This window comes from Trematomus bernacchii, unplaced genomic scaffold, assembly GCF_902827165.1.
Source record: "Trematomus bernacchii unplaced genomic scaffold, fTreBer1.1, whole genome shotgun sequence".
Classification (NCBI taxonomy): domain Eukaryota; kingdom Metazoa; phylum Chordata; class Actinopteri; order Perciformes; family Nototheniidae; genus Trematomus; species Trematomus bernacchii.
Window position 1 is genome coordinate 6161830 of NW_022987513.1, and position 24871 is coordinate 6186700.

Sequence of the window (24871 nt, forward strand, 5' to 3'; positions counted from 1 at the left end):
GCTGTATTTTTATTCAGCGTTGCCTGCCTCCTAGTTTGGTTTATTTTAAATGCAATACATATTTCATGATGATGTAATGAGTCTCAATACAAACCGTTATTCACCTGAGGATACCACACCTGAGAGGTATTGTACATCCTACAGAATGAGAGTAGTATACCTCATTATTTGCTATGATGAGGTTAATGTGTCTAATTTTCTATGACGACTGAGGCTCAGAGGACTGACAATTGATTAGACACTGGACTCAGGCGAGATGAAAAAAACATCTGTTATTGAACTGTTTTAGTAAGTGCATCAGTAAGGAAGGAGGCGGACAGGTGGGTGTAGATCCTAAAGAACCAATCACAGTGGGTCATCCGGTCAGTACTTATCAGCACCCCTGCACTGATTTTGATCATTCTTTTCTCTAAACTGTGGCCCGGGTACAATCACAGCATGGTAAGAGAGTCAATGAGTCAATATTGAGACATTATCACCGCTGTGTTACTGAGGAGATCATTATTATAACTTCAGTGGATAAAGGCCAGGGACACTGTAGCACTTGAAGTTCTAATGATCTTTATCTTTTCTTTCTTTTTAGACAAGCTACACAGATAAAGGGGAGAAGGTAAGATTTGAAGTGCTTGTGAAGAAGGACTGTGATGTTTGATGTAGTTTGATGTGTTAACATTTCTGTTAGTTCTGCTTGATCATAGCCAAGTAGATTTCGAATATGTCTAAAACATTTTAAAGAAGGCCTCAAACGATTAAAAATTACTCACCAATAGAGTAAAGTATAGACCAGGGCTTCTCAAACCAAGGTCCGGATCCAACTGCAAATCAATCCGGACTGAACCCTGTGTCCCATTATAAAAAAAGAAATGTCTGATTCTGATGTAAATTAAAGTGGACCTATTATGCTATATTGGAAAAATATATTGTAGGGCCATACCTATACAAAACATGTCTGTGAAGTTTTTTGCTTAAAATACCAAACAGTTCACCCATTGTAGCCATGCCTCATACTGCTCAATCTGTATCCGCTCGTTGTACCCCCGTTTTTAAAAGATTTGGGTACAGAGGAAAAGAAAGGGTTTTATTTTCTGACGCTGCGTGAGTTCCCCAACGCACCGGGGACACATATTTATGTATAAAAGACATCACAAAGTGCATTTTGCATGATAGGTCCCCTTTAATGTATATTTTCTTGTGTCTGACGTGTTTATATTTACTGCATTGCAGACCGCAAGTTAACCGCAAGTTTACCTTGACTTTCTAATGCTTCTAATGCCATTTTTGCCGAGGTTCAAGGCATTGGCTACAAACAGTGCCATTTCTCCCGCTAGTTCAAGCCATCATACTGTATGTATGTATTGAATGTGTGTGTGTATACAGGGGCGCGGTTTACCGACAGGCAAGTGCTTGGACCAGAAGGTGGCCCCCAAATAAAGTAGATTAATCCAATCCAATCCAACTTTATTTATATAGCACTTTAAAACCTCCAGACCAAAGTGCTGTACAGAGAGATACATACAATATAAAATCACACAGCTCAGCTCACAAAACATTAAATAAATAAATACATTTAAAATAAAAGATACAAACACAAAACAAACCAGAATAAACGTAACAATTTCAAAATAAAAAAGATAAACATAAAAAAAGATTAAGAAGGTCCACAGCAACGACAACATGAAACACCCTTTAATTTACTGCAACGACATGTCGGGAAACCCCCTCAAGGTGGCCCCATGCATAGCGCGCCGAAACTGCTTCTTAATTTCAGTTTCGTTGCTCCGCTCCGGGGGTGGGGGGACCATTGACCTTGTATAAAATTGACAAGTGGACCTTTAACAAAAGAGTTTGAGCACACCTGGTACAGTATAGACGTTAACACAGTTATTTCAACATTTATTTTCTATCTAGCCATGTTACAGAATTAAGAGAAACATTGATGTTTACTGTTGTTTCTGTTATGGATTTCCAGAAACTGTTTTATTTAGGCATAGCTAAATTATAAATATTTGCTGGAAAAATCTATGTTTTTTTTTAAATGTTTTACTGAGAATATTGATGAAAGTGTTAGCTTTGCAGGAATGTGTTGTATGTTCTCCTGAAGATTTTTTTTTGTATTAGCTGATGTAATAGTTCTGTTGCAAATTCACTTATTTGCTTTCTAGCACGCAAGGGGAAGGTTTGTCAAGTTTCATCATATCACCTTCTGGGTCGGCAATGCCAAGCAGGTCAGAATCTACACGCTGATATTTACTCTTCTCTCATCTGTGACAGTTTCAGGATTTCAGCACCGGTCCAATCTGATACTCTTCTTACTCACATAATTAATAATTGGATCCAGATGTCTTTTTTAGATTCCACATATTGTACATTTTAAAGTTCAGTGTCCTTTTAATGATCTTTATGCTTGTGTACATGGGTTTTACCTGTAAAAAAGCATAAAGATCTGGTTTGGTGGGAAAAGCCCATGTTTTAATAAAGTTTTATTTACTTTTATGTACAAACATTCACAGGTTTACCTTAAAAAAAGTAAAAACCTTAAATGTTTTCCTCTACACAAAAGCACGACTAGTTTAATCAATAGCCTTTGGAAATATTGGTCTTCAAAGCAACAAGAAAAGATTATTCCTGAATTATTGAAAAAGACAAATCATGGACTGAAAGTACCTAGAACTGTTTTGAAAATATAACTTACCCTGGTTCCAGCTTTTCAAATGTGAGGATTTGGAGCTTTTCTGTGTCATAAAGTCTTCAAATATTGAAAATAACAACAAATAACACATTTTTAAAGTTCACCCTTATCTCTAGCACAATACAATGTGCCTCTCACAAGATTTTTTAGACTTATTGTATAGATTAGAGTACATGATCAGCAGTTTCATCATTCAAACAAAAACATTTTATTTATTATATATTTATATCTTATTTACAAATGTTTACATGTTCCACTACATTTTGTTGAAGAGAAATGTAATTGACATTGTAGAAAACGTAATGAATCTGAATAAATTCATATAAAAAAACAAACAAACATTGAATTGGTTAAGCAGACAGGTCAAACACACAACAGTGATTGAAAAACAAACACAGTAACTCCTACATTTTAAGTAGGAGTTCCCCACTGTTTCTCACCTTGTCATACAGTAGTTAAAGTCCCTCCTTAGTGAAAGACACTGTGACACTTTGCAGGCGGCCTCCTTCTACTGTGATAAGATGGGCTTCGAGCCTTTGGCCTATAAGGGTCTGGAGACGGGCAACAGAGAGGTGGTGTCACATGTCATCAGACAGGATAAGGTATGCAGTCTGTCATCCTGTGCTGATTGAATTATCACTCAGTAAATCCACAATCAGTGATACACAACACCCTCCTCTCTCCTCACAGATAATATTTGCTTTTGAATCAGCGCTTAATCCTGGAAATGAAGGCAAGTTTTCTCACGACTTGAGACTAAATGAAAGATAAAATGATGTGCACATGACATACAGTAGGATGGCTTTCAACATGTATCTATGTTCCCTCAGAGATGGGAGAACACTTGGTGAAGCATGGAGACGGAGTCAAGGACATCGCTTTCCAAGTGGAGGACTGCGACTTCTTAGTCAAGGTACCAAAAGCAACAAGAGACACAACACGACTTCCAAGAGACACAAAATGACTACAAAGAGATACAGAATAATGACAGACACAAAACAATAAAGATACAACTTCAGAGACACAAAACAACGAGAAAGAGTCACATAACCAGAGGTGCACACAACTTTCTCAGTGAGGTACTCAGATGAGTACCTGGAGTCAGTGTTTGGTACTCCAACTTCTGACGATTGTCAACGGGGGGGGGGGGGGTGGCGTCAGTGGGGAACAGCGCTTCGCGATTGTCAACGGGGGGGGGGGGGGTGGCGTCAGTGGAGTACAGCGCTTCGCGATTGTCAACGGCGGGGGGGGGGGGTGCGGAGCGTGTGAACCATAACAACCACGAAGAAAAACAAAAAAAATACAAAGAGACATAACAACCAACAAGAGAAACAAAACAACCACAGAGACAAATAACCACAAAAAGACACAAAACAACCACAAAGAGACACAAAACAACCACAAAGAGACACAAAACAACCACAGAGACACAAAACAACCACAAAGAGACACAAAACAACCACAGAGACACAAAACAACCACAAAGAGACACAAAACAACCACAGAGACACAAAACAACCACAGAGACACAAAACAACCACAAAGAGACACAAAACAACCACAAAGAGACACATAACAACCACAAAGAGACACAAAACAACCACAGAGACACAAAACAACCACAGAGACACAAAACAACCACAAAGACACAAAACAACTACAAAGAGACACATAACAACCACAGAGACACAAAACAACCACAAAGAGACACATAACAACCACACACATAACAACCACAAAGAGACACATAACAACCACAAAGAGACACAAAACAACCACAAAGAGAAACAAAACAACCACAAAGAGACACATAACAACCACAAAGAGAAACAAAACAACCACAAAGAGACACATAACAACCACAAAGAGACACAAAACAACCACAAAGAGACACAAAACAACCACAAAGAGACACATAACAACCACAAAGAGACACAAAACAACCACAAAGAGACACATAACAACCACAAAGAGACACAAAACAACCACAAACAGACACAAAACAACCACAAAGAGACACAAAACAACCACAAAGAGACACAAAACAACCACAGACACAAAACAACCACAAAGAGACACATAACAACCACAAAGAGACACATAACAACCACAAAGAGACACATAACAACCACAAAGAGACACATAACAACCACAAAGAGACACATAACAACCACAAAGAGACACAAAACAACCACAAAGAGAAACAAAACAACCACAAAGAGACACAAAACAACCACAAAGAGAAACAAAACAACCACAAAGAGACACAAAACAACCACAGACACAAAACAACCACAAAGAGACACAAAACAACCACAAAGAGACACAAAACAACCACAAAGAGACACAAAACAACCACAAAGAGACACAAAACAACCACAGACACAAAACAACCACAGAGACACAAAACAACCACAAAGAGACACATAACAACCACAGAGACACATAACAACCACAAAGAGACACATAACAACCACAAAGAGACACATAACAACCACAAAGAGACACAAAACAACCACAAAGAGACACATAACAACCACAAAGAGACACAAAACAACCACAAAGAGACACAAAACAACTACAAAGAGACACAAAACAACCACAAAGAGACACATAACAACTACAAAGAGACACATAACAACTACAAAGAGACACAAAACAACCACAAAGAGACACAAAACAACCACAGAGACACAAAACAACCACAGAGACACAAAACAACCACAAAGAGACACAAAACAACCACAAAGAGACACAAAACAACCACAGAGACACAAAACAACTACAAAGAGACACATAACAACCACAAAGAGACACAAAACAACCACAAAGAGACACAAAACAACCACAGAGACACAAAACAACCACAGAGACACAAAACAACCACAAAGAGACACAAAACAACCACAGAGACACAAAACAACCACAAAGAGACACAAAACAACCACAAAGAGACACAAAACAACCACAGAGACACAAAACAACCACAGAGACACAAAACAACCACAAAGAGACACAAAACAACCACAAAGAGACACATAACAACCACAAAGAGACACAAAACAACCACAAAGAGACACAAAACAACCACAAAGAGACACAAAACAACTACAAAGAGACACACAACCACAAAGAGACACAAAACAACCACAAAGAGACACATAACAACTACAAAGAGACACAAAACAACCACAGAGACACAAAACAACCACAAAGAGACACAAAACAACCACAAAGAGACACATAACAACCACAAAGAGACACAAAACAACCACAAAGAGACACAAAACAACCACAAAGAGAAACAAAACAACCACAAAGAGACACATAACAACCACAGAGACACATAACAACCACAAAGAGACACATAACAACCACAAAGAGACACAAAACAACCACAAAGAGACACATAACAACCACAGAGACACATAACAACCACAAAGAGACACATAACAACTACAAAGAGACACACAACCACAAAGAGACACAAAACAACCACAAAGAGACACAAAACAACCACAAAGAGACACATAACAACCACAAAGAGACACAAAACAACCACAGAGACACATAACAACCACAAAGAGACACAAAACAACCACAAAGAGACACAAAACAACCACAAAGAGACACATAACAACCACAGAGACACATAACAACCACAAAGAGACACATAACAACTACAAAGAGACACACAACCACAAAGAGACACAAAACAACCACAAAGAGACACAAAACAACCACAAAGAGACACAAAACAACCACAGAGACACATAACAACCACAAAGAGACACATAACAACCACAAAGAGACACAAAACAACCACAAAGAGACACAAAACAACCACAGAGACACAAAACAACCACAAAGAGACACATAACAACCACAAAGAGACACAAAACAACCACAAAGAGACACAAAACAACCACAAAGAGAAACAAAACAACCACAAAGAGACACATAACAACCACAGAGACACATAACAACCACAAAGAGACACATAACAACTACAAAGAGACACACAACCACAAAGAGACACAAAACAACCACAAAGAGAAACAAAACAACCACAAAGAGACACATAACAACCACAGAGACACATAACAACCACAAAGAGACACATAACAACCACAAAGAGACACAAAACAACCACAAAGAGAAACAAAACAACCACAAAGAGACACATAACAACCACAGAGACACATAACAACCACAAAGAGACACATAACAACTACAAAGAGACACACAACCACAAAGAGACACAAAACAACCACAAAGAGACACAAAACAACCACAAAGAGACACAAAACAACCACAAAGAGAAACAAAACAACCACAAAGAGACACATAACAACCACAGAGACACATAACAACCACAAAGAGACACATAACAACTACAAAGAGACACACAACCACAAAGAGACACAAAACAACCACAAAGAGACACATAACAACCACAAAGAGACACAAAACAACCACAGAGACACATAACAACCACAAAGAGACACAAAACAACCACAAAGAGACACAAAACAACCACAAAGAGACACATAACAACCACAAAGAGACACAAAACAACCACAAGAGAAACAAAACAACCACAAAGAGACACATAACAACCACAGAGACACATAACAACCACAAAGAGACACATAACAACTACAAAGAGACACACAACCACAAAGAGACACAAAACAACCACAAAGAGACACATAACTACAAAGAGACACAAAACAACCACAGAGACACAAAACAACCACAAAGAGACACAAAACAACCACAAAGAGACACAAAACAACCACAGAGACACAAAACAACCACAAAGAGACACATAACAACCACAAAGAGACACAAAACAACCACAAAGAGACACATAACAACCACAGAGACACATAACCACAAAGAGACACATAACTACAAAGAGACACACAACCACAAAGAGACACAAAACAACCACAAAGAGACACAAAACAACCACAAAGAGACACATAACAACCACAAAGAGACACAAAACAACCACAGAGACACATAACAACCACAAAGAGACACAAAACAACTACAAAGAGACACAAAACAACCACAAAGAGACACATAACAACCACAAAGAGACACAAAACAACCACAAAGAGAAACAAAACAACCACAAAGAGACACATAACAACCACAAAGAGACACATAACAACCACAAAGAGACACAAAACAACCACAAAGAGACACATAACAACCACAGAGACACATAACAACCACAAAGAGACACATAACAACTACAAAGAGACACACAACCACAAAGAGACACAAAACAACCACAAAGAGACACAAAACAACCACAAAGAGACACATAACAACCACAAAGAGACACAAAACAACCACAAAGAGACACAAAACAACTACAAAGAGACACAAACAACCACAAAGAGACACAAAACAACCACAAAGAGACACAAAACAACCACAAAGAGACACAAAACAACCACAAAGAGACACAAAACAACCACAAAGAGACACATAACAACCACAAAGAGACACAAAACAACCACAAAGAGAAACAAAACAACCACAAAGAGACACATAACAACCACAAAGAGACACATAACAACCACAAAGAGACACAAAACAACCACAAAGAGACACATAACAACCACAGAGACACATAACAACCACAAAGAGACACATAACAACTACAAAGAGACACACAACCACAAAGAGACACAAAACAACCACAAAGAGACACAAAACAACCACAAAGAGACACATAACAACCACAGAGACACATAACAACCACAAAGAGACACAAAACAACCACAAAGAGACACAAAACAACCACAAAGAGACACAAAACAACCACAGAGACACATAACAACCACAAAGAGACACAAAACAACCACAGAGACACAAAACAACCACAAAGAGACACATAACAACCACAAAGAGACACAAAACAACTACAAAGAGACACAAAACAACCAAAAGGAGAAACAAAACAACTACAAAAAGACACATAACCACAAAGAGACACAAAACAACCACAAAGAAACACAAGACAACAAAAAAGGCTCAACAACAACAAAGTCGGTGTGTCACCCGAGCTCTCTTTAACTTATTTTGATTAAAATGTAGGCTTCAACAACGTTCCAAATTCAAGAAATAACCCCAATGACATGTATATGACTATGTGCAGTGCACTCGGTGTGTGTTGAAATAGGGGGAACATGCTGGTGGTGCAACAGATTTAGCCTGATTTGAACTCTTTACCTCAGTTAAGGTCAGACTGGCTATGGTTAAACTCTCTCTGTCGACCATCAGGTGGCTACAAAGAGACTGAATCACCTCTGAATGTACTCAGATTTGAGATACTTGCATGTTAAGAAATATATCACAGCATGTGTAGAAATGTATTCTGTCTTCAGCCGCTGGAGGGCTTCCAAGAGATGTCTTCAGAGAGAAATACTGTTAAGATCCTGTGTTTGTGACAGACAGCTAAAGAGCGAGGAGCTGTGATCGTGAAGGAGCCCTGGGTGGAGCAGGACGGCCAGGGGAGGATCAAGTGTGCCGTGCTTCAGACGGTACGCACATGTTCAAGCCTTGTGTGATGACACATATGAGACTGGGGATTAATAACAATATCTGTCAATGATTTTCTTTCAGTATGGAGATACAACTCACACACTGGTTGAGTACCTCAGTCCCTACAAAGGCCTCTTCCTGCCAGGCTACAAAGAGCCTCTGTTTAAGGATCCTCTGTTAGCCAAACTGTGAGTGTCTGACATTCCCAACATGTTTATAATGGGTATTATCCCTTTTTTTGCAGAACTGTCATGGAAACATACTCATGCAATGATTGTTTTCTCTTCATTTCTTTTTAGTCCACTGGCAGGTTTGCACTTCATCGATCACATTGTGGGAAATCAGCCAGACGACCAAATGGTGCCAGTGACAGACTGGTAAGACTGCTTGAGTGCATGTACACATGGAGGGCACAGCAGGCACACGGGGCAAAAGAACAAGTAAACACGACACACACGGTCACTCTGTCCCATGCAGATATAAAAGTTGGCTCCAGTGCAACATCACTGGCCTATAAAATAAACAAAATCCTCATTATTTTGATCCATTTTCTAAGTCGGGTGAAAATAATTTTCCATCTTGGCATTACGACCTTAGAACAGGTAAAAAAAAAAATAAAAAAAATCTTTGATTAAACGTTTGTTGTTGTAATACTCATTTAGTTAAGCCACACAAGGCTGAAGTGCACCACTACCAAACATGCCTTCATTCACTAAATGACAGAATAGGTTGTTTGCCTTTAACTCCCAAAATGACATGTGACATGTGACACACACACATTATAATACCTCTTTTGTGCATTGAAAATATAACTCACCTGGAAGAAGCATTAGTGCTTTCAGTCTTGAACTACTATAAAGGTAGTGGTGCACATCAGCCTCTTGTGGCTGCTATACGTATTACAACACTAAGAAAAAAAATACCGATTTTAAAATAAAAATCCCCCTGAATTCTTTTTTCATCTGTTTCACAGATAGAAAAAATAAAGAATTAAGATCATCCTGGAAAACCAAAGATGGATCACCAGAATGTTTCTCCTGTGTCTCTTGAGGCTTCTGTAAAAAAAGACATATTTAAATAATTAAATAAGACTGAGCTTGCTCATTTAGCCAATGCTCACATATTCTGTCCGGGTATGTTTTTAGGTATGAGAAGTGTTTGATGTTCCACCGGTTCTGGTCAATAGACGACAAGCAGATCCACACGCAGTACAGCTCACTGAGGTCCGTAGTGGTGACCAACTATGAGGAGACCATCAAGATGCCCATCAATGAACCTGCAAGGGGACAGAAAATGTCACAAATCCAGGTGTGACTTCATCAGCTTATAGCATTGGTTCACAGGGGTTTATCACTCTGGTGTAGCACAGGGGAGTAACATCGTGGTACAGAGCCCATCTTAAATGCTTTGTTTTGTTCATGCCTAATATTTTCTAAGTTGTATGGTTTTATTTGTTCTTATGGGTAACTGTTGAATTCTGAACCGCCTGGGAATCAGTATCATTTGCATTAAGTGTTATTTTCCCATCCACCCAAAGGTGCACTATTACCTCTAATAATACATGTTGTACTAACTTGTGAATTGCAAGTGCCCTGCTCATTTAATGTGTTAACTGTAAAAGCTAAATGTAATTTGCAGGGTATCGCAGTGGTTTATTGCAGTTAGTCCCCAGCAGCTTGAGGAACAGTTGTGCAATTAAGTACTAAATGAACTCAATGGAATCTCCCTGTGTTGAAACCTCCTGGCTAATAGCCCTGTCTCAGTGCTTTAATGTTCTGCATCCCCCTCCTCACAGGAATATGTGGACTACAACGGGGGCCCAGGTGCTCAGCACATCGCCCTGAACACGTCAGACATTATCCAAGCTGTGAGTCTCCCCAGTTCATTTTCCCACAGCCTCCGCAAATCTGCAAGTAAAGGCAAGTTTAAGAAGCTGCTTCTCTTTTTTGTGCGCTTGAATCAGGTGGTGAACCTGCGCGCCCGGGGGATGGAGTTCCTCTCAGCGCCTGACAAGTACTACGACAACCTGCGGCTGAATCTCAAAACCGCCAAGATCAAGGTGAAGGAGGACCTGGACCGTTTACAGGTGAGGAAACGTGTGATTTCAGCAAGCCTGAAATTATTTACAACCTTTTTTGCTTGTGTCATTCCAAACTATACATCTGTGTTTTTCACTTTGAAGGAATTGAAAATCTTAGTTGATTTTGACGACAATGGCTACATCCTCCAAATCTTCACCAAACCCGTGCAGGACAGACCGACTCTCTTCCTGGAGGTCATTCAGCGGCACAACCACTTTGTAAGAGGAAGAATTACTTATTATTATAAGTTAAGGTACTAATAATAGCACACAAATGTAACTAAAGTATGAACATATAAAATATTGCCTCCGTCAGTTTTACTATTGTATTGACATCTGCAACCTTTGGTAGTTTAATGCACAGCAATGCATCATATTCGATAAGATCAACATTTGGGTGTAGCTTTGTCGTTGGCATTAGAGAAACACATAAACAAAAGTCAGTTTATGATGACTTCAAGACCATGGATTTCCAGTTTATCCAAGATACTTTTGTAATCATTTATTTGGCTTAAGAAGTAGGAGAATTTCCTAAAGCATAAAGGAATACTTTATCCTTTAGTTTATCACAAACATTCAACATCTGGAGATTAAGGGTTTTCACTGAAAAGGAAGGGAGAGAAAAAATATAATCTGAAGAGTAAACAGTCGTAGAATACAAATGAGATTATTTCCCTCTGAGTAGAGAAGCGGAAGTGGAAAGTTGCATAAATAGAATTACTCAATTATAATAATTGTTTTATAGTATAGTAAAATATTGTTGTAGTATAGTAAAGTAAAAGTTGTAATTGCACAGTATGAGTAAATGTACTTTGTTACTGCCCACTGCCAGTTACACAAACTACTGGTATGATTGGTCAACTAATGGTAGTCGTATCGTGTTTTTGGGGTGAGACCAATAGGAATGTGGTGCTGTTTCTAACGTCCTCACCACCTTAAAGAGTGAGAGCGGCCTGAACACCTGTTTGCAGCTCCCACCCAGTGTGAACAGTATAACAGCAGCCCACTTGAAAAACCCCAGTAAATCTATCACAGGAGCAGATTAAAAGGCTCCCTGCTTCACAGCGAGGGGGATCTTTGGATTGGGTTGCACCCTGTGGCACTCCATTTATTACCTAGCACCCATTCTGCCTGTCAGAACAGGCCCATCATGTCACTCTCCAGCGTTTCACTGCAGATGTGGATACAATGCATGAAAGTGAGAAACTGAAGCTCTCAGAGCAACCACCCAACACTTGATCTTTTGATTATCCATGATACAAATATTGACATGATTAGTTTGCGAGCCCCTGGTGAGCTCCCATTGAACCCTGTGTGAATATTTCCAAGCCTCAGACTTCAAAGTTTCTTACTGTACGGTGTCTGAGAGAAGAACCCCAGAGCCATAAGGAATGACACAGAAGACGGCAGATCTTTAAGTAATTAGCCATCTGTGTGTGCTTGTTCTCTCTCCAGGGCTTTGGGGCAGGAAACTTCAAGTCTCTCTTTGAGGCCATTGAGAAGGACCAAGAAGCCCGTGGCAACCTCACCCAGATGACACCCGACAGGCAGGCCAAAGCCTCGAACTGATGCTCGCCTGCTGCTGCCAAACCACACCAAATATCATTGTACATCTCAACAGCGCTGGATATAAAACACATGTACCGAGTGTTGATGATCTTCATGAGAAAAACTGCTATTAGATATGTTGCTTATCGATTGCATGCTGTACGACTAAATAAAGATACTCATGTTCATGAAAGTTGGATAGTATTTGGGAAATAGAATCATTTCTAAAGGAAAAATTCAACAATTTGGAAAGTATTTGCTTGTTTGCCAAAGTTACATGAGAAAATTGATACTAATCTGTAAATGATGATGAAAAGTCTTGCTTTAAATTGTACATTATTAAAAAATATATATATGGAAAATGAAAACACAACCGTTTTTATTTAAGAAGCAAGGTATGTCAAGAGGTTTAGAGGTGCCGGTAGGCAGGTTGTTTCCCATTTGTGTAAAGGCCAATTTCTCCAAAACCCATAGGGGCCTACTAGTCTAGCAGGAAGGGCCCTCAGATGTTGAGATACCCCTACCCGAGGTAGAACAAAACACAACAATGATTTTTCTTATCTTTAGGGTCTCCCATTAATGAAATTGATTGTTGTCAAATTTTATTTTGGGGGAAAAATGTTTTTTTGGTTATTCTTTAGAACTACCCCAATACCTGAAAAAGAGCCAAATTAGACCAGGCCGAATATGGGAAAGGTGACAAAAAAGCCTATAACTTGAGAAGGATCACTCTTTTCCTCTTCAGATTAGCTGAGGTATGAACCAGATGGCTGTCCTACATCACCAAATAGTCAGACAATTATTTACCTAAAAGAATACTGAATTATAGTCCTGTAAAGCTTTAGTTTAGACGGAAATTGTACTTTTTGGTGATAGGAACATAGGATTGGGTTACTCTTATTCTGACTATTTGGTGATGTAGTTCAGGTATTTCCCTCTCCAAATATGATGACCATCAGAGTGAGCATTCTTAACTTATAGGCTATTATGCCACTTATCCCCCATTTGGAATTTGACTGTATCAGAGAAGAGGTAGGCCTATGTCTAAAGAAATCTCATTTGCAATATAACTGTACCAGATATTTCCATACAACTACTGGTTAGTGTTCAATAGCACCCTAGACAATTCAGTAATGGTATCTTTTTTAGGGATTTCTGTTTTCTGATAAATGAGAGAAAAGTGATGGAGTCCTATGTTTCTATCACCAAAAAGTACAATTTCCGTCTAAACTAAAGCTAAGTTTACAGGACTATAATTCAGTATTATTTTAGGTAAATAATTATCTGACTATTTGGTGATGTAGGACAGCCACCTGGTTCATACCTCAGCAAATCTGAAGAGGAAAAGAGTGATCATTCTCAAGTTATGGGCTTTTTTGTCACCTTTCCCATTTTCGGCCTGGTCTAATTTGGCTCTTTTTCAGGGATTGGGGTAGTTCCATACAGTCTATGGGTAGTTCTAAAGAACAACCCAAAAACATTTTTCCCCCCAAAATTGACAACAATGGGAGACCCTAAAGATAAGAAAAATCATTGTTGTGTTTTGTTCTACCTCGGGTAGGGGTATCTCGAAAACTAAAGCCTTTTTTGAGGACTTACGGTCTATGCCTGAACCTCAATAGTTCGAAAATTGCCTATTTGAACAAAATCCAATGGGTGATATTCCTTCATTGTATTAGGGACTTTACAGACAGCAAATAACTAGTTGCGAGTTTCGACAGAGCTTTTGCATCATCTCACGCTGCCTACGCGTTGCCAGCAGCCAGCAACTATCATGGACTCTATGAAATAACTCACCATAACAGCAGGCGGCGGTAGTCAGTGTTGGTAATACAAAAGAATAAACCGGGAAAAAGTTAGACTTAAGACATGTAGACATACACGCAGTTTTATGACACACACATTAAAACCACAACAACCAGCGTTTTCAACCATTTTCAAACCACTCTCACTTACCACTCACCTTCTTTATAGATGACAGAAAGATGAAACAAAGATTGTGTGCGGCCCTGTTACTCGAGTCGTTTGTTTCTCCTGTGGCCATTTCTCTCCACGTGCGCTGATTCGCTTAAACTGAACAGCCAATCAATGTGATTTATTTTGCCGACACACGTCGAATCTGCGGTGAAAAATATGCCGAAAGTGCGGGACATACGGGGGAGACAGCACTCAAATAATACATATTTTATATTACTTTTGGATTTGAAGCAAAATAATCGTGTATTCTGTAAGTATTAGGCTATATTTAGCATGGTTTTCTTCAGGGTGAAGCTCTTTATGGAATGTAAGCATTTTTGTAACACACATTTGTTTGCTTGACATTCTGTTTTTTCCATTTATCGTACAATTCTTGCAGTTAATAAGGATTACATTGTGCAACATATTATAGCAATGTTTCTTCCCCCTCTTTAATAGGTTGTCCTTGAGGAGTTAAATTGTACATCAGTGTGAAACAAAATAGGTTATTTAGCTCTAGACATCTATTTGTAAACTATGTTGGGTACGTTTGAGTCAACTATATGTAATTGAACACAAACCCAGCTCATCTAACACTTTGGGAATTAAAAGAATAAAAACAATCCTCAGCACAGAGGTTTTATTTCAAAATAATTTATTTGCATATAATTGGAATGAAGACAGGTTGATACATCTGTGATGGCACTGCTCAGTTTCCATATAGAAACATTCAGTCTATACAGAAACCACTCTTTCAAACCTGGACAAAATGGATAAATATATTAGTAAATAAATATATTAGTGACATGTCACTATATTGAAATGTTCTATTATATATAAAATACAACACTATTTCATTTCTGTTTTTTTGTTTGTTCTCTTTTTGTACACAAAGTATCCAAAATATACTGACATATCCCTTAAGGTTCTGGAGGGATTTTTTTTACTCATAGAAAAGGCAGTTTCAGCTCATTATTCTTGCAAAAACATAAAAAAACAAACAAATAAACCACAGAAAGAGAAAGATCTTGAACAGGATGAAATTACATCAGATATTATGTGGCATCATTTTTCATGTGCTTACGGTTTGGGGATGTTTTGTTCTTTAAATGATCAAATCTGCCCAAGCCTGTAAATGCTGCTTGTAATTCAGTCATTTCCATCTCAGACAGAGGCTGTTTAGGCACCAATAATAACAGACAAGGACACTTTGTCTGGAGGACGCTGCGTTGACACATTCAAAGTGGGGTTTAAGAACAAATGACTGCAGTTAAAAAGTCTGCATGATTGTCCAACATATTGATTCCAAAATGATTTCCACTTCAATTCTGTCAGGTCCTCTTCACAAAAGCACATTTTGTTCTTATATTTAAGGAAAGGGTTGCCAACACATACTGAGTTATAAGTTCACTGTGTTCAAGATTGTGCCTCTTTGGTTGGACAGGTAAGAGCTTAGTGTGTGTGTGTGTGTGTGTGGGGGGGGGGAGGGTCCTGAATGAGGATTATGAACAGTTTCTTTATGAATAAGGCACATATAAGGCTTTTTATTAAGTGCTACTGGTTACATTGCAATACCCATGAGCTCTGTGTCTGCTGTTAAACTGTATCTGACTGCTGCTGAGTAAAGCCTTTCACATTTCACTTAGCCTTTAAGGGAAAGTCCACACTATTATAGCATTCTAATTCCTCTAATGTGTGATCGTTTAGCCTAGCAGAGGAGTCTGTGTTAAAGATACACAAATAAAGCCATCTTTGACTACTATCCACACAATTTAAGTTATCAGAGTAATTCTTCCTGGACACATGTTCTGTCTGCCAGAGGGGCTAAATAGGTGGAGTGAGAAGATAATGGATATTTAGATTTTTATTTTTAAAGGATGGCGTAAATATTTCATCTTAATTTAAAAAAATGTAAATACTGAATCTAATTTAGAACAATGCAAATGTACAACAACACAGGATCTTTTACCGATTGGGGTATCATTACTTAAGAAGTCCTGAGAGGCAAATGAGAAAAACAATTCTTGTAATGCATTTTTTTTACGTCTGATCTGAAATGGTGCATTTCCTGTGTTTATGACTTAAGAACAGATGACAAAGAAGCTTTTTCCAGGATATCTTTTCTGTCAGGGCAGTATCAGATTTTCAGTTCATGATTTTATAATTGCGTTTAAACAGTTTTTGGAAAGTTATTCCCCCAAAAAATGTTTACATGATATTGTTATATGTGTAATGTTTGACATTTTTTATATCACAGTTAGTATAAACTGGAAAAAACAAAGTTTAATCTGTGATATAGGTGAGAAAATACAATTTAATATTTGCCAGTATAATTTTAGGTGATTTTTTTGTTACTCCTTTGCTATTGTAATACTCATTTTGCTAACAAAAACTGCTTATCCTGATCATTACGTATCCTTATAGATTTACCCTAAATCATAAACACAGGAGATACAACAACTTAGAATGTCTGTTCTAGGGTCAGGGTGAAAATCACTGGGGAAGCTTGCAGAGTTTAAGGATGTTTCGGGACTGTTCGGTTACATGGCTTTACTCGGGTTATATCATGAAATAATCACTTTTTCTAGAAGGTAGAACATTTCCCTTGAGCTTTAGTTCCTGGAAGACAAAGGGAGGGTGCACCCTTTTTGGAGAATAACACAACATAGCGATGAATTAGCCGTTAAAGCAGCAGAGGATATGGTTGTATTATGGCCTGTACACTTTTCACTGATCGGGAGGTTTAACAGCACCAACATGTGAAGACACCAATGGCAAGAGAAATGGCGAGAACAAGTTTACACTAGCTTGTAATGACGACGGGATAATTCAGTCAAACCGGTTCATTCTGAGAGGATAAAAAAATAATAATTACATACTACAAAAAAAAAAATACAGAAAATGATCCAAAACACAAACAAAACAGCTGCCATTATTGAAATAATGAAAAAGGGCCCATGCGAGGCTCAGCTACCTCATTGAACGCTCGCTGTGTGAGGGGCTGAGCATCAACCTTCCTCTCCATTTTGGACAGGTCGGACTGCCAAGAGGAACACTTTTTGTTGAGTTTATGGGAGCTACGTGGTTGTGACATAAAAAAGAATCACTACAGCAGTACCTTTAAAGACCCCCTGTGTGAGGCATGTTAAGAAATCTGAGCTGAGGTAGGCTGGAGAGAAAAGCTTCTCTCAGCTGAGACTAGACTCAGCGAAGGAAGACGCAGATCACGAGAGTGAAAGATAGTACCTCGAAGATAAATCAAGTTATTTTTGCTTTAGAGTGAGCGACGCAGAGATGGAGTCTCACTTCATGAGGGCTCAACACCCTAAGCAAGGATCATTCATTGCTAAGGAGCATGGGAACTTGTGATATCATATCCAAAATGAATATTATTCCTATATATCTGAAGAGGAGAAATGCAGAAAAACCTTGTTGCCTCTTTGTGGTGTATGAGTCGTTTCTCCAGCAGCTCCCAAACATTTTCATAATTCAATGTATTTTCAACATTATGAAGGGTCTTCACTTAAAAAATGATTTGTTTAAGTTTTAGCATGATTCAATTATAATCATTTCAATCCAACTCAGGCGAAAGAGCATTTCAGTGTGAGTTCTGAATCCCGGGGGGAATTGCTGGTGGAACAATGTGGAAGACGTGAGAGCGATAGCCAATGAGAGGCCTGTCCATTCTGGCTCCTGGGTAGCAGCTTGATTATCGGGGATGCAACAAGTTCTCACACACCGGACTCCTCTTCTGATCCTGTGGGCACAAAAACAGCTCAAGTCATCTTCAAAATATAATTTGAAAAAATACATAATTTTTTTTTTTTAAATAAACAGCTACAGTAAGGATAACGCTGGTGCATACTGTTTATATGGCAGAGTTTTAAATAGTGAAGTTTTACTGGGCACATCTGAACAATGTAACACACTTCGAAATGCACAACTTCATCTCCTGTCCTATGGTCTCCTGTGTGCAAAGAATCGATTCTCCTATTATGGAAATCAAAGGATGTGCCAAGTTTTAAAGCTAGGATAACGACATTGACTGATACTCTGCATTTGGAAAGAATTCGATATATCCTAAAACATAGACTGGGGGAATATGAAAGGATGTGGGGTCCAATGGTTTCATTTACAAGGGGGACGGTCGGCTGAGATGCATTGCACAAACAATCGATTTTTAATGGCTTGGGTGGGGGGGGGGGGGGGGGGGGGGGGGGGGGGGGTTGTAGTCTGGGCTCATTAGCACCCTTTAAGTTTATTTATTTATTTCTATTATATATACTATTTTGTATGTTCTTTCCCACTAGGACTATGTATGTCATTAAGTATGGTATTCCTGTCTTGCTATGTTTTTTCTTTATTATTTCTTGTTGGCTGTTCTGTTTGTCTTCTATGTTGAAAAAGGGAAGCATGATTTCCACCCCAAAGAAGTCTGTACTATTGCTTACACTTGTATGCTTCTTCTCAATTCAGCAAGACTTTTCAACATCTTAGGATTCTTAATTAACCATGGAGGCATGAGTCATTCTTTGGTGGTAAATATTCCATAAAGTCCTAAAGGCTGGACATGTTATTAAAGATAAACAAGTGAGTCACCCACCCTGATTGTGGTGTAAAGTTTGGCAGTGCAAACAAATGTCTGTGTTACAGTCAGCAGCAGGACCGTGGTAGAACCTGCAGGGGGGCCTGTCCATAGGGGCCCCGGGCCCCAAGAGCTGAGGCTCTGAGCGGGCCTGCTGCACCCGCTTTTGCCACACAACATGGGCCCCGGCATAGCAGGGCCACTCCTCAATACCCCCAGAGTCCAGAATGAGGGGCACGGGGAGCAGGGCGGGGTGCAGCTCAGGGGGGGAGCAGCAGAAGCCGGGCCCCTGACCATAGTGGATGTGGATGCTGCGGTCGTCCTGCAGATCCAGGCTCTGGTGGAAGCGAACAGAGGGGCCGTCGTGAACGTAGCCCCCCACTCGCCCAAGTGGAGCGGGAGGGTGTCCGTGTCCCTGGTGGCAGCAGTGGGGCTGAAGCTGTAAGGGGATTGGGGACACCAGGACTGGAGGAGGGCTGCTAGGGTCCTGACACTCGGCCCCCGGACTGGGCCGGTCTGTGGGCTCTGGCTTCGGGCACTGGCAGGGGCTGTGCTTAGGGGGGCACATGGGCGAGTCTTTGTCCAGGAGAGGAGCAGCAGAAGCAGCTGCATCAGCAGCAGCGGCCCCCTGCTCCTCGTCCGAGCCCCTGCTGTGCTCCCCCTCCTCATAGTGGTGGTGTCTGTGGCGGTGGTAGTGGATGTGGCTGAACACAGTCTGCGTCTGCTCCTCGGGGCAGCCTGCTTTGTTCACAACAGAATCCAGAGACCTGGGCCGGGCCTGGGCCCCTTCCTCTAGGCTGCTCCTGCGGGGCCCGTGTCCAGGACCTGGCCCGTAATACACAAACGGATCGTAGTCACTGCTCAGGGAGCTCCGGAAGGTGGACCAGCTGCCATAGACCCCCTGCAGGGACACGTCAGTACAGTTCAGGACAGAGTCGCTGGAGGAGCCATGACATGGCCCCGAACTGGAGTCACTTGCTGGCCCATCAGCCAAGTACCCGCTGCGTTCTGTGTGGTAGCTCCCCCCCGAGCAGCTGCCGTCGTCCTGCCGGGTGTGGGGGGGCGCTCCGCGGGGCTGTGGCGTGGAGGAGGCCGCGTGCTGCAGTCTGGAGCTGGATGCACTGCGCTGGGCAGGGCAGGCTGAGCGGTAGTTGTTGTGGCAGGGCCGACGGGGGGTGTAGTGGTGAGTGGAAGTCCTGCAGTTACCACTTATCCTATGGGGCCTCCCGGGACCCTCCACAGGAAGGTGGTACCCACAGCTGGAGGCGAGCTGCCTGCTGGTGAGGAAGCGTAGTGTCTGAGCGTCTACGGGAGAAGAGCCAGAGTAGTGGCCCAGAGAGGGGTACGGTCCTGAGGGTCCCCGGGGATAGTGGGGCCTCATAGAGAAGGGGATGGCGTGCTGGGGGAAGAGGTGGCTGTGTGGGCTGCTGAAGGGCTGAGGGTGCAGGAAGCTCTGGCTCTGCTCCTGACTCTGTCTGCTGGTCCTCTGGGGCTGCCGCTCCGTCCCTGTGGAGACCAGCAGCAGTCAGAATACACAGAACAGGGTACGAGGAACTTCTGATTATACAACACGTCTCACTGCAGATTAAACAGGGGTTAAGAATTCAGAGAAATGGCTGGTTGGAAGGAAAAATATAAATGTGATCCATCCAAGTCTGATCTACATAACTTCTCTCTGGTGATTACTTTAAAATAATATTTCTTCTGCCATGTTTCAACTTGGTTAGTATCTGTGAAAACAGATAAAATAGTCAGGTTACATTTTTGTATTAATACTCAGTTAGGCCACAAGAGGCTGACGTTCAGCAACACCATGTTGTAAATAGAACTAAAGGCATTTAGCGTTTTATTCCACGTTAAATTGGAATCTCCCCAATGCTCTTTAGACACAAGGTACATATATTGTACGTTTCATCAAATTCCTGTGCCAAAAATGTTTTCCCCAATGAACTAAAAGATGTAACATTTGTTTCACCTGATAAATCACAAATACAGGAGAGAAAACTTTAAGTGAACATTTCAGATTGTACCTAGATCACCAGATATTATTTTTCTCTTACCTCTCAGGGCTACTATCTTAATACAGTGTAAATTCCTAGTCTAATCGTCACCATCTTTACCACAACTTGACTGGCAATATATGTTTCCTCACCCATGATGTTATGCATGCAGAGGGGACAGGTGCGGTGCTGCAGCAGCCAGGGGTCGACACACTCTTTGTGGAACTCGTGAGCGCAGGAGATGATCCTCAGATGCTGCGATAAAAGAGAGGCAGAGGAAGATTTGAGGATAAATAGCTGACAGTTAAATGTACAGAAACATTATTCATTGCTCTATCTCCTCTCACCTGCCCGTCCAGGAATTCGTCCAGGCAGATGGCACAGACGGGGCTGGAGTTGGAGCTGCTGGCCGAGCCCCAGGCTGCGCGGTGCCGCTGGGCCCCCGAGCAGCCCTGAGAGCTGTACGTCTTGGTCTCCAGGCGACTGATGGCCCGCATGGTCTGCTGATGGACTGAGTCCTGCACACACAAGAAGAGAGGGTTAGAAAATCCTTTCAAATGGATCCACAATGAAGACTGACAGCTTGTTTTTTGTGAGCTTTTCACTTTTACAAATGTCACTGCTGCCACTCACCCAGGTCCGGTTGGACTTGCACTTGTAGCGGAAAGCGAAGATTAGGACGATGGTCAGAATAGCTAGGACAATGGTGAGCAGGATACCAACATCATAATGTTGCTGTAAAGGGAGGAGAAAATGGAAATAAAGCAAAAATATTTTTAATTTAAAACCTCAACTTAATTCACATAAACAACTTGCAATAATAAATCCATATTTGAAGTGAAGATAATGTTTGTTTTTGTGAATTATTTATGGTTTAAATATTGTAATCACCTTAATAATGCAGTTATAAGTAGTAGTAGCCTAGTAGCAATAATATAAATTATTTTCATTTTGATTAAACAATTTATTTTCATCATATCCTTGAGTTATGTTGTGGATCCAAGATTTTGAATGACCATATTGAACATGACTCAGCATCTGATGGTGCAAATAATCCAACTCTTTAGCTACATGAATAAACATATCAAAAAGACTGTGTACAACTTTTTGAATATTAAAAAAATATATATTCAAACATTTAATCCCATCCTGTAATTATATGTGTCTTAGTCACACATAGATTGTCATTATTTGTGTCTAATATTTTACATTTAATCCAAAATCATATCTGTACCTACTCTAATGGAGCGCAGAGAAAGTTATTTTGTGAGAAAGCGTAGAGAGATCCTCTCCCCCCCCCCCCCCCCCCCCCCCCCCCCCCCCCCCCCCCCCTAGTTAATGAAAGGAATGTCAGAAAGATGTCATTGTTTCAGGGCTTACCCAACTGGGCAGCTCCACCAGGAGCTCAATAGTAACTTTGGCCTCTTCGTTCTTGTTAACCAAACCCATCAACTCCTCAGCATTCTGTGCCTCCACCAGCACCACGGGGCCGCGAAGGAAGTCTGCTTCTCTCAGCTGTGCGTTAGTGAATAGGAAGGTAAAGTACACAGACACGTGAGTGTGTTTTATCCTCTCACACACTTTAAAGATTAGTACAATAGTGGCCGTACACTCACATCAGAAGCAGCATTGGCATCATCACTGACATCAAAGATCACGGCCTGAGCTCCTTTGTCCAATGCCATACGAGCCTGAAGGAGACAGCACAGAGGAGACAGTTATAAACAAAACATAAAGACAGCAGGACATCTTTGGGAGATGCATAAAGTCATGTGACGTGAATAATGGAGACTTATTCATTGGGAAAGCTGGTAACCTGCGCTACAGAACAGAACACTCGTTATGATGATACACATTTGTTTGAATTCACTGGCCATTTTTGGGGTTTTGGGTTATTCTGCTTCCCTGACTTGTGTCACTGAACAGTGTAAAGAAAACATCAAAAATAAACATTTAGGTGTCTATTTGTGTCTGTAGATTTCTCCTAAATGTGACCCGCTCTATCGAAATCAGTCGGAAGTAGCAACGGCTCATTTCAAAATAAACGTGGATTTGCGTAAAAAAATAGTTTTTCGGGGTTCGGGTGTTTTGTTTGATTTTAAATAAACAAAGTCTTGGCTTTCAGAATATGAAACTTTTATTTCCAAAATCACACGATAAATACATGTTTGAAGCTTGTAAAGGGAAGATGACAGCTCTCACTCGCCACTCTGCTCTTCCGCAGCGCAGCTCCCCCTCCCTCCGGCTGAAATTATGAATGTAAGGCGTATAGTAATCATAGATAACACGGCAGGGTCCGTTACAGTTTGTTTTCATCTGATTTCAATTAAACAAAGTCTTGGCTTTCAGAATATTAAACTTGTTTCGGCAAATTCAGATGATAAATACAACTTTGAAGCTTGTAACGGCATAAATACAAGCGGAGAACGGAGTAACTTAACGTCACAGCAAGCATAACAACAGCTGGTGTTTCTCGTGAGTGTTTTCCCCGGGAAACAAACACAATACACACAAATGCAAAATTACACAAACACACACACACGTACAGTATACACACACATACACTCGCGAGCTTCCCCCAGACCAGTAATCCAAATGAAAATATTTTCCCTCTGTAGTATTTTGATAATTTGCTAATAATCAATCAGATCGATGGATTCCAGAGAAGAGGAAACTTTGAAGGCCTTTTTCTCAAAATGATGACTCGGTGACAGTCATTATATAATGTGACATATTTCGCTTAATGTTTGGAGTACAAAAACAATCCTGATATCATCAGAAAGCTAGGAATCTCCTCTTTCCAACAGTGTATACTGTACAACTCAAAATGTGTCTTTGGGTCAATGCGACTGATTCCGATGGAGCAGGTCACATATGTACTAAAAATGCCCCTTTTTCAGATTCAATTATTTCAGAAAACTTACAAAAACATTTCTGGTGTAAAATAAACTACTGCGGAAGTTTTCAATTTCACCTGTAGTGTCTTGAAAAATGTATGGAATAGAACATATTGGCATATACATATATTTAAAGGCTGTTTTATCATATTTATCAAATTAGTTTTTCTTCTCATACCAGAAGATAGATCCCCGAAACACACAATCATTTTTGAACAAGGCTTTAACCAATGTTCAGATTTCTGTTCCGGAAGAGGATGATGATGAGATAATGCCTGATTTGCATATTTAATCATAATATTTCAGAAAACCTGTAATACGTAATAAGTAATTCATCGGGGGAGTTTCATGGTGTAAAGATATCTAACGCTGTTCACCTGCTGTATCTCCCATAGCACTTTATTTAAGGTCCTAACTCGAGCACTAGGTGGCGCTCCTGCACTGAGCCCCAGGCCTCACACAGACCAAAGTGCAGCTCCTCCTCCCACTGCTCCACCTGACTGTGGGAGCCACACACTGACTGAAGAGTGGAAGCATGGAGCTGAAGGCCGC

General features: G+C 40.5%; 2 protein-coding genes across 3 annotated transcripts in view; one reads left to right on the forward strand and one right to left on the reverse strand.

Annotated features, from left to right (window-relative positions):
• Positions 1 to 417: 417 nt before the first annotated feature.
• hpda (4-hydroxyphenylpyruvate dioxygenase a) lies at positions 418 to 13249 on the forward strand. 2 transcript variants are annotated; one of them, XM_034112679.1, is made up of 14 exons: positions 418 to 441; positions 584 to 610; positions 2163 to 2225; positions 3187 to 3291; positions 3380 to 3422; positions 3520 to 3602; positions 9163 to 9252; positions 9335 to 9441; positions 9553 to 9630; positions 10399 to 10561; positions 11049 to 11120; positions 11217 to 11339; positions 11436 to 11552; positions 12789 to 13249. In XM_034112679.1, exons 1-14 carry the CDS (start codon positions 439 to 441, stop codon positions 12900 to 12902), a joined length of 1188 nt encoding a protein of 395 aa, XP_033968570.1. In that variant the 5' UTR covers positions 418 to 438; the 3' UTR covers positions 12903 to 13249. The 2 variants fall into 2 exon arrangements, with proteins under 2 accessions (XP_033968570.1, XP_033968578.1); XM_034112687.1 differs by lacking the exons at positions 418 to 441; positions 584 to 610 and adding an exon at positions 1809 to 1858.
• Positions 13250 to 15475: 2226 nt separating this feature from the next.
• Positions 15476 to 24871, reverse strand: part of LOC117469909 (E3 ubiquitin-protein ligase RNF43) — a 93014-nt gene continuing 83618 nt past the window's right edge. Inside the window, exons 3-9 of the mRNA XM_034114386.1 lie at positions 23039 to 23113; positions 22803 to 22937; positions 22056 to 22157; positions 21770 to 21940; positions 21575 to 21677; positions 19441 to 20928; positions 15476 to 18594 (exon numbers count right to left, since the gene is read on the reverse strand). Of these exons, the coding sequence (XP_033970277.1) occupies positions 18569 to 18594; positions 19441 to 20928; positions 21575 to 21677; positions 21770 to 21940; positions 22056 to 22157; positions 22803 to 22937; positions 23039 to 23113 (2100 nt within the window). The 3' untranslated portion in view covers positions 15476 to 18568. The remainder of the gene's footprint in view (positions 18595 to 19440; positions 20929 to 21574; positions 21678 to 21769; positions 21941 to 22055; positions 22158 to 22802; positions 22938 to 23038; positions 23114 to 24871) is intronic.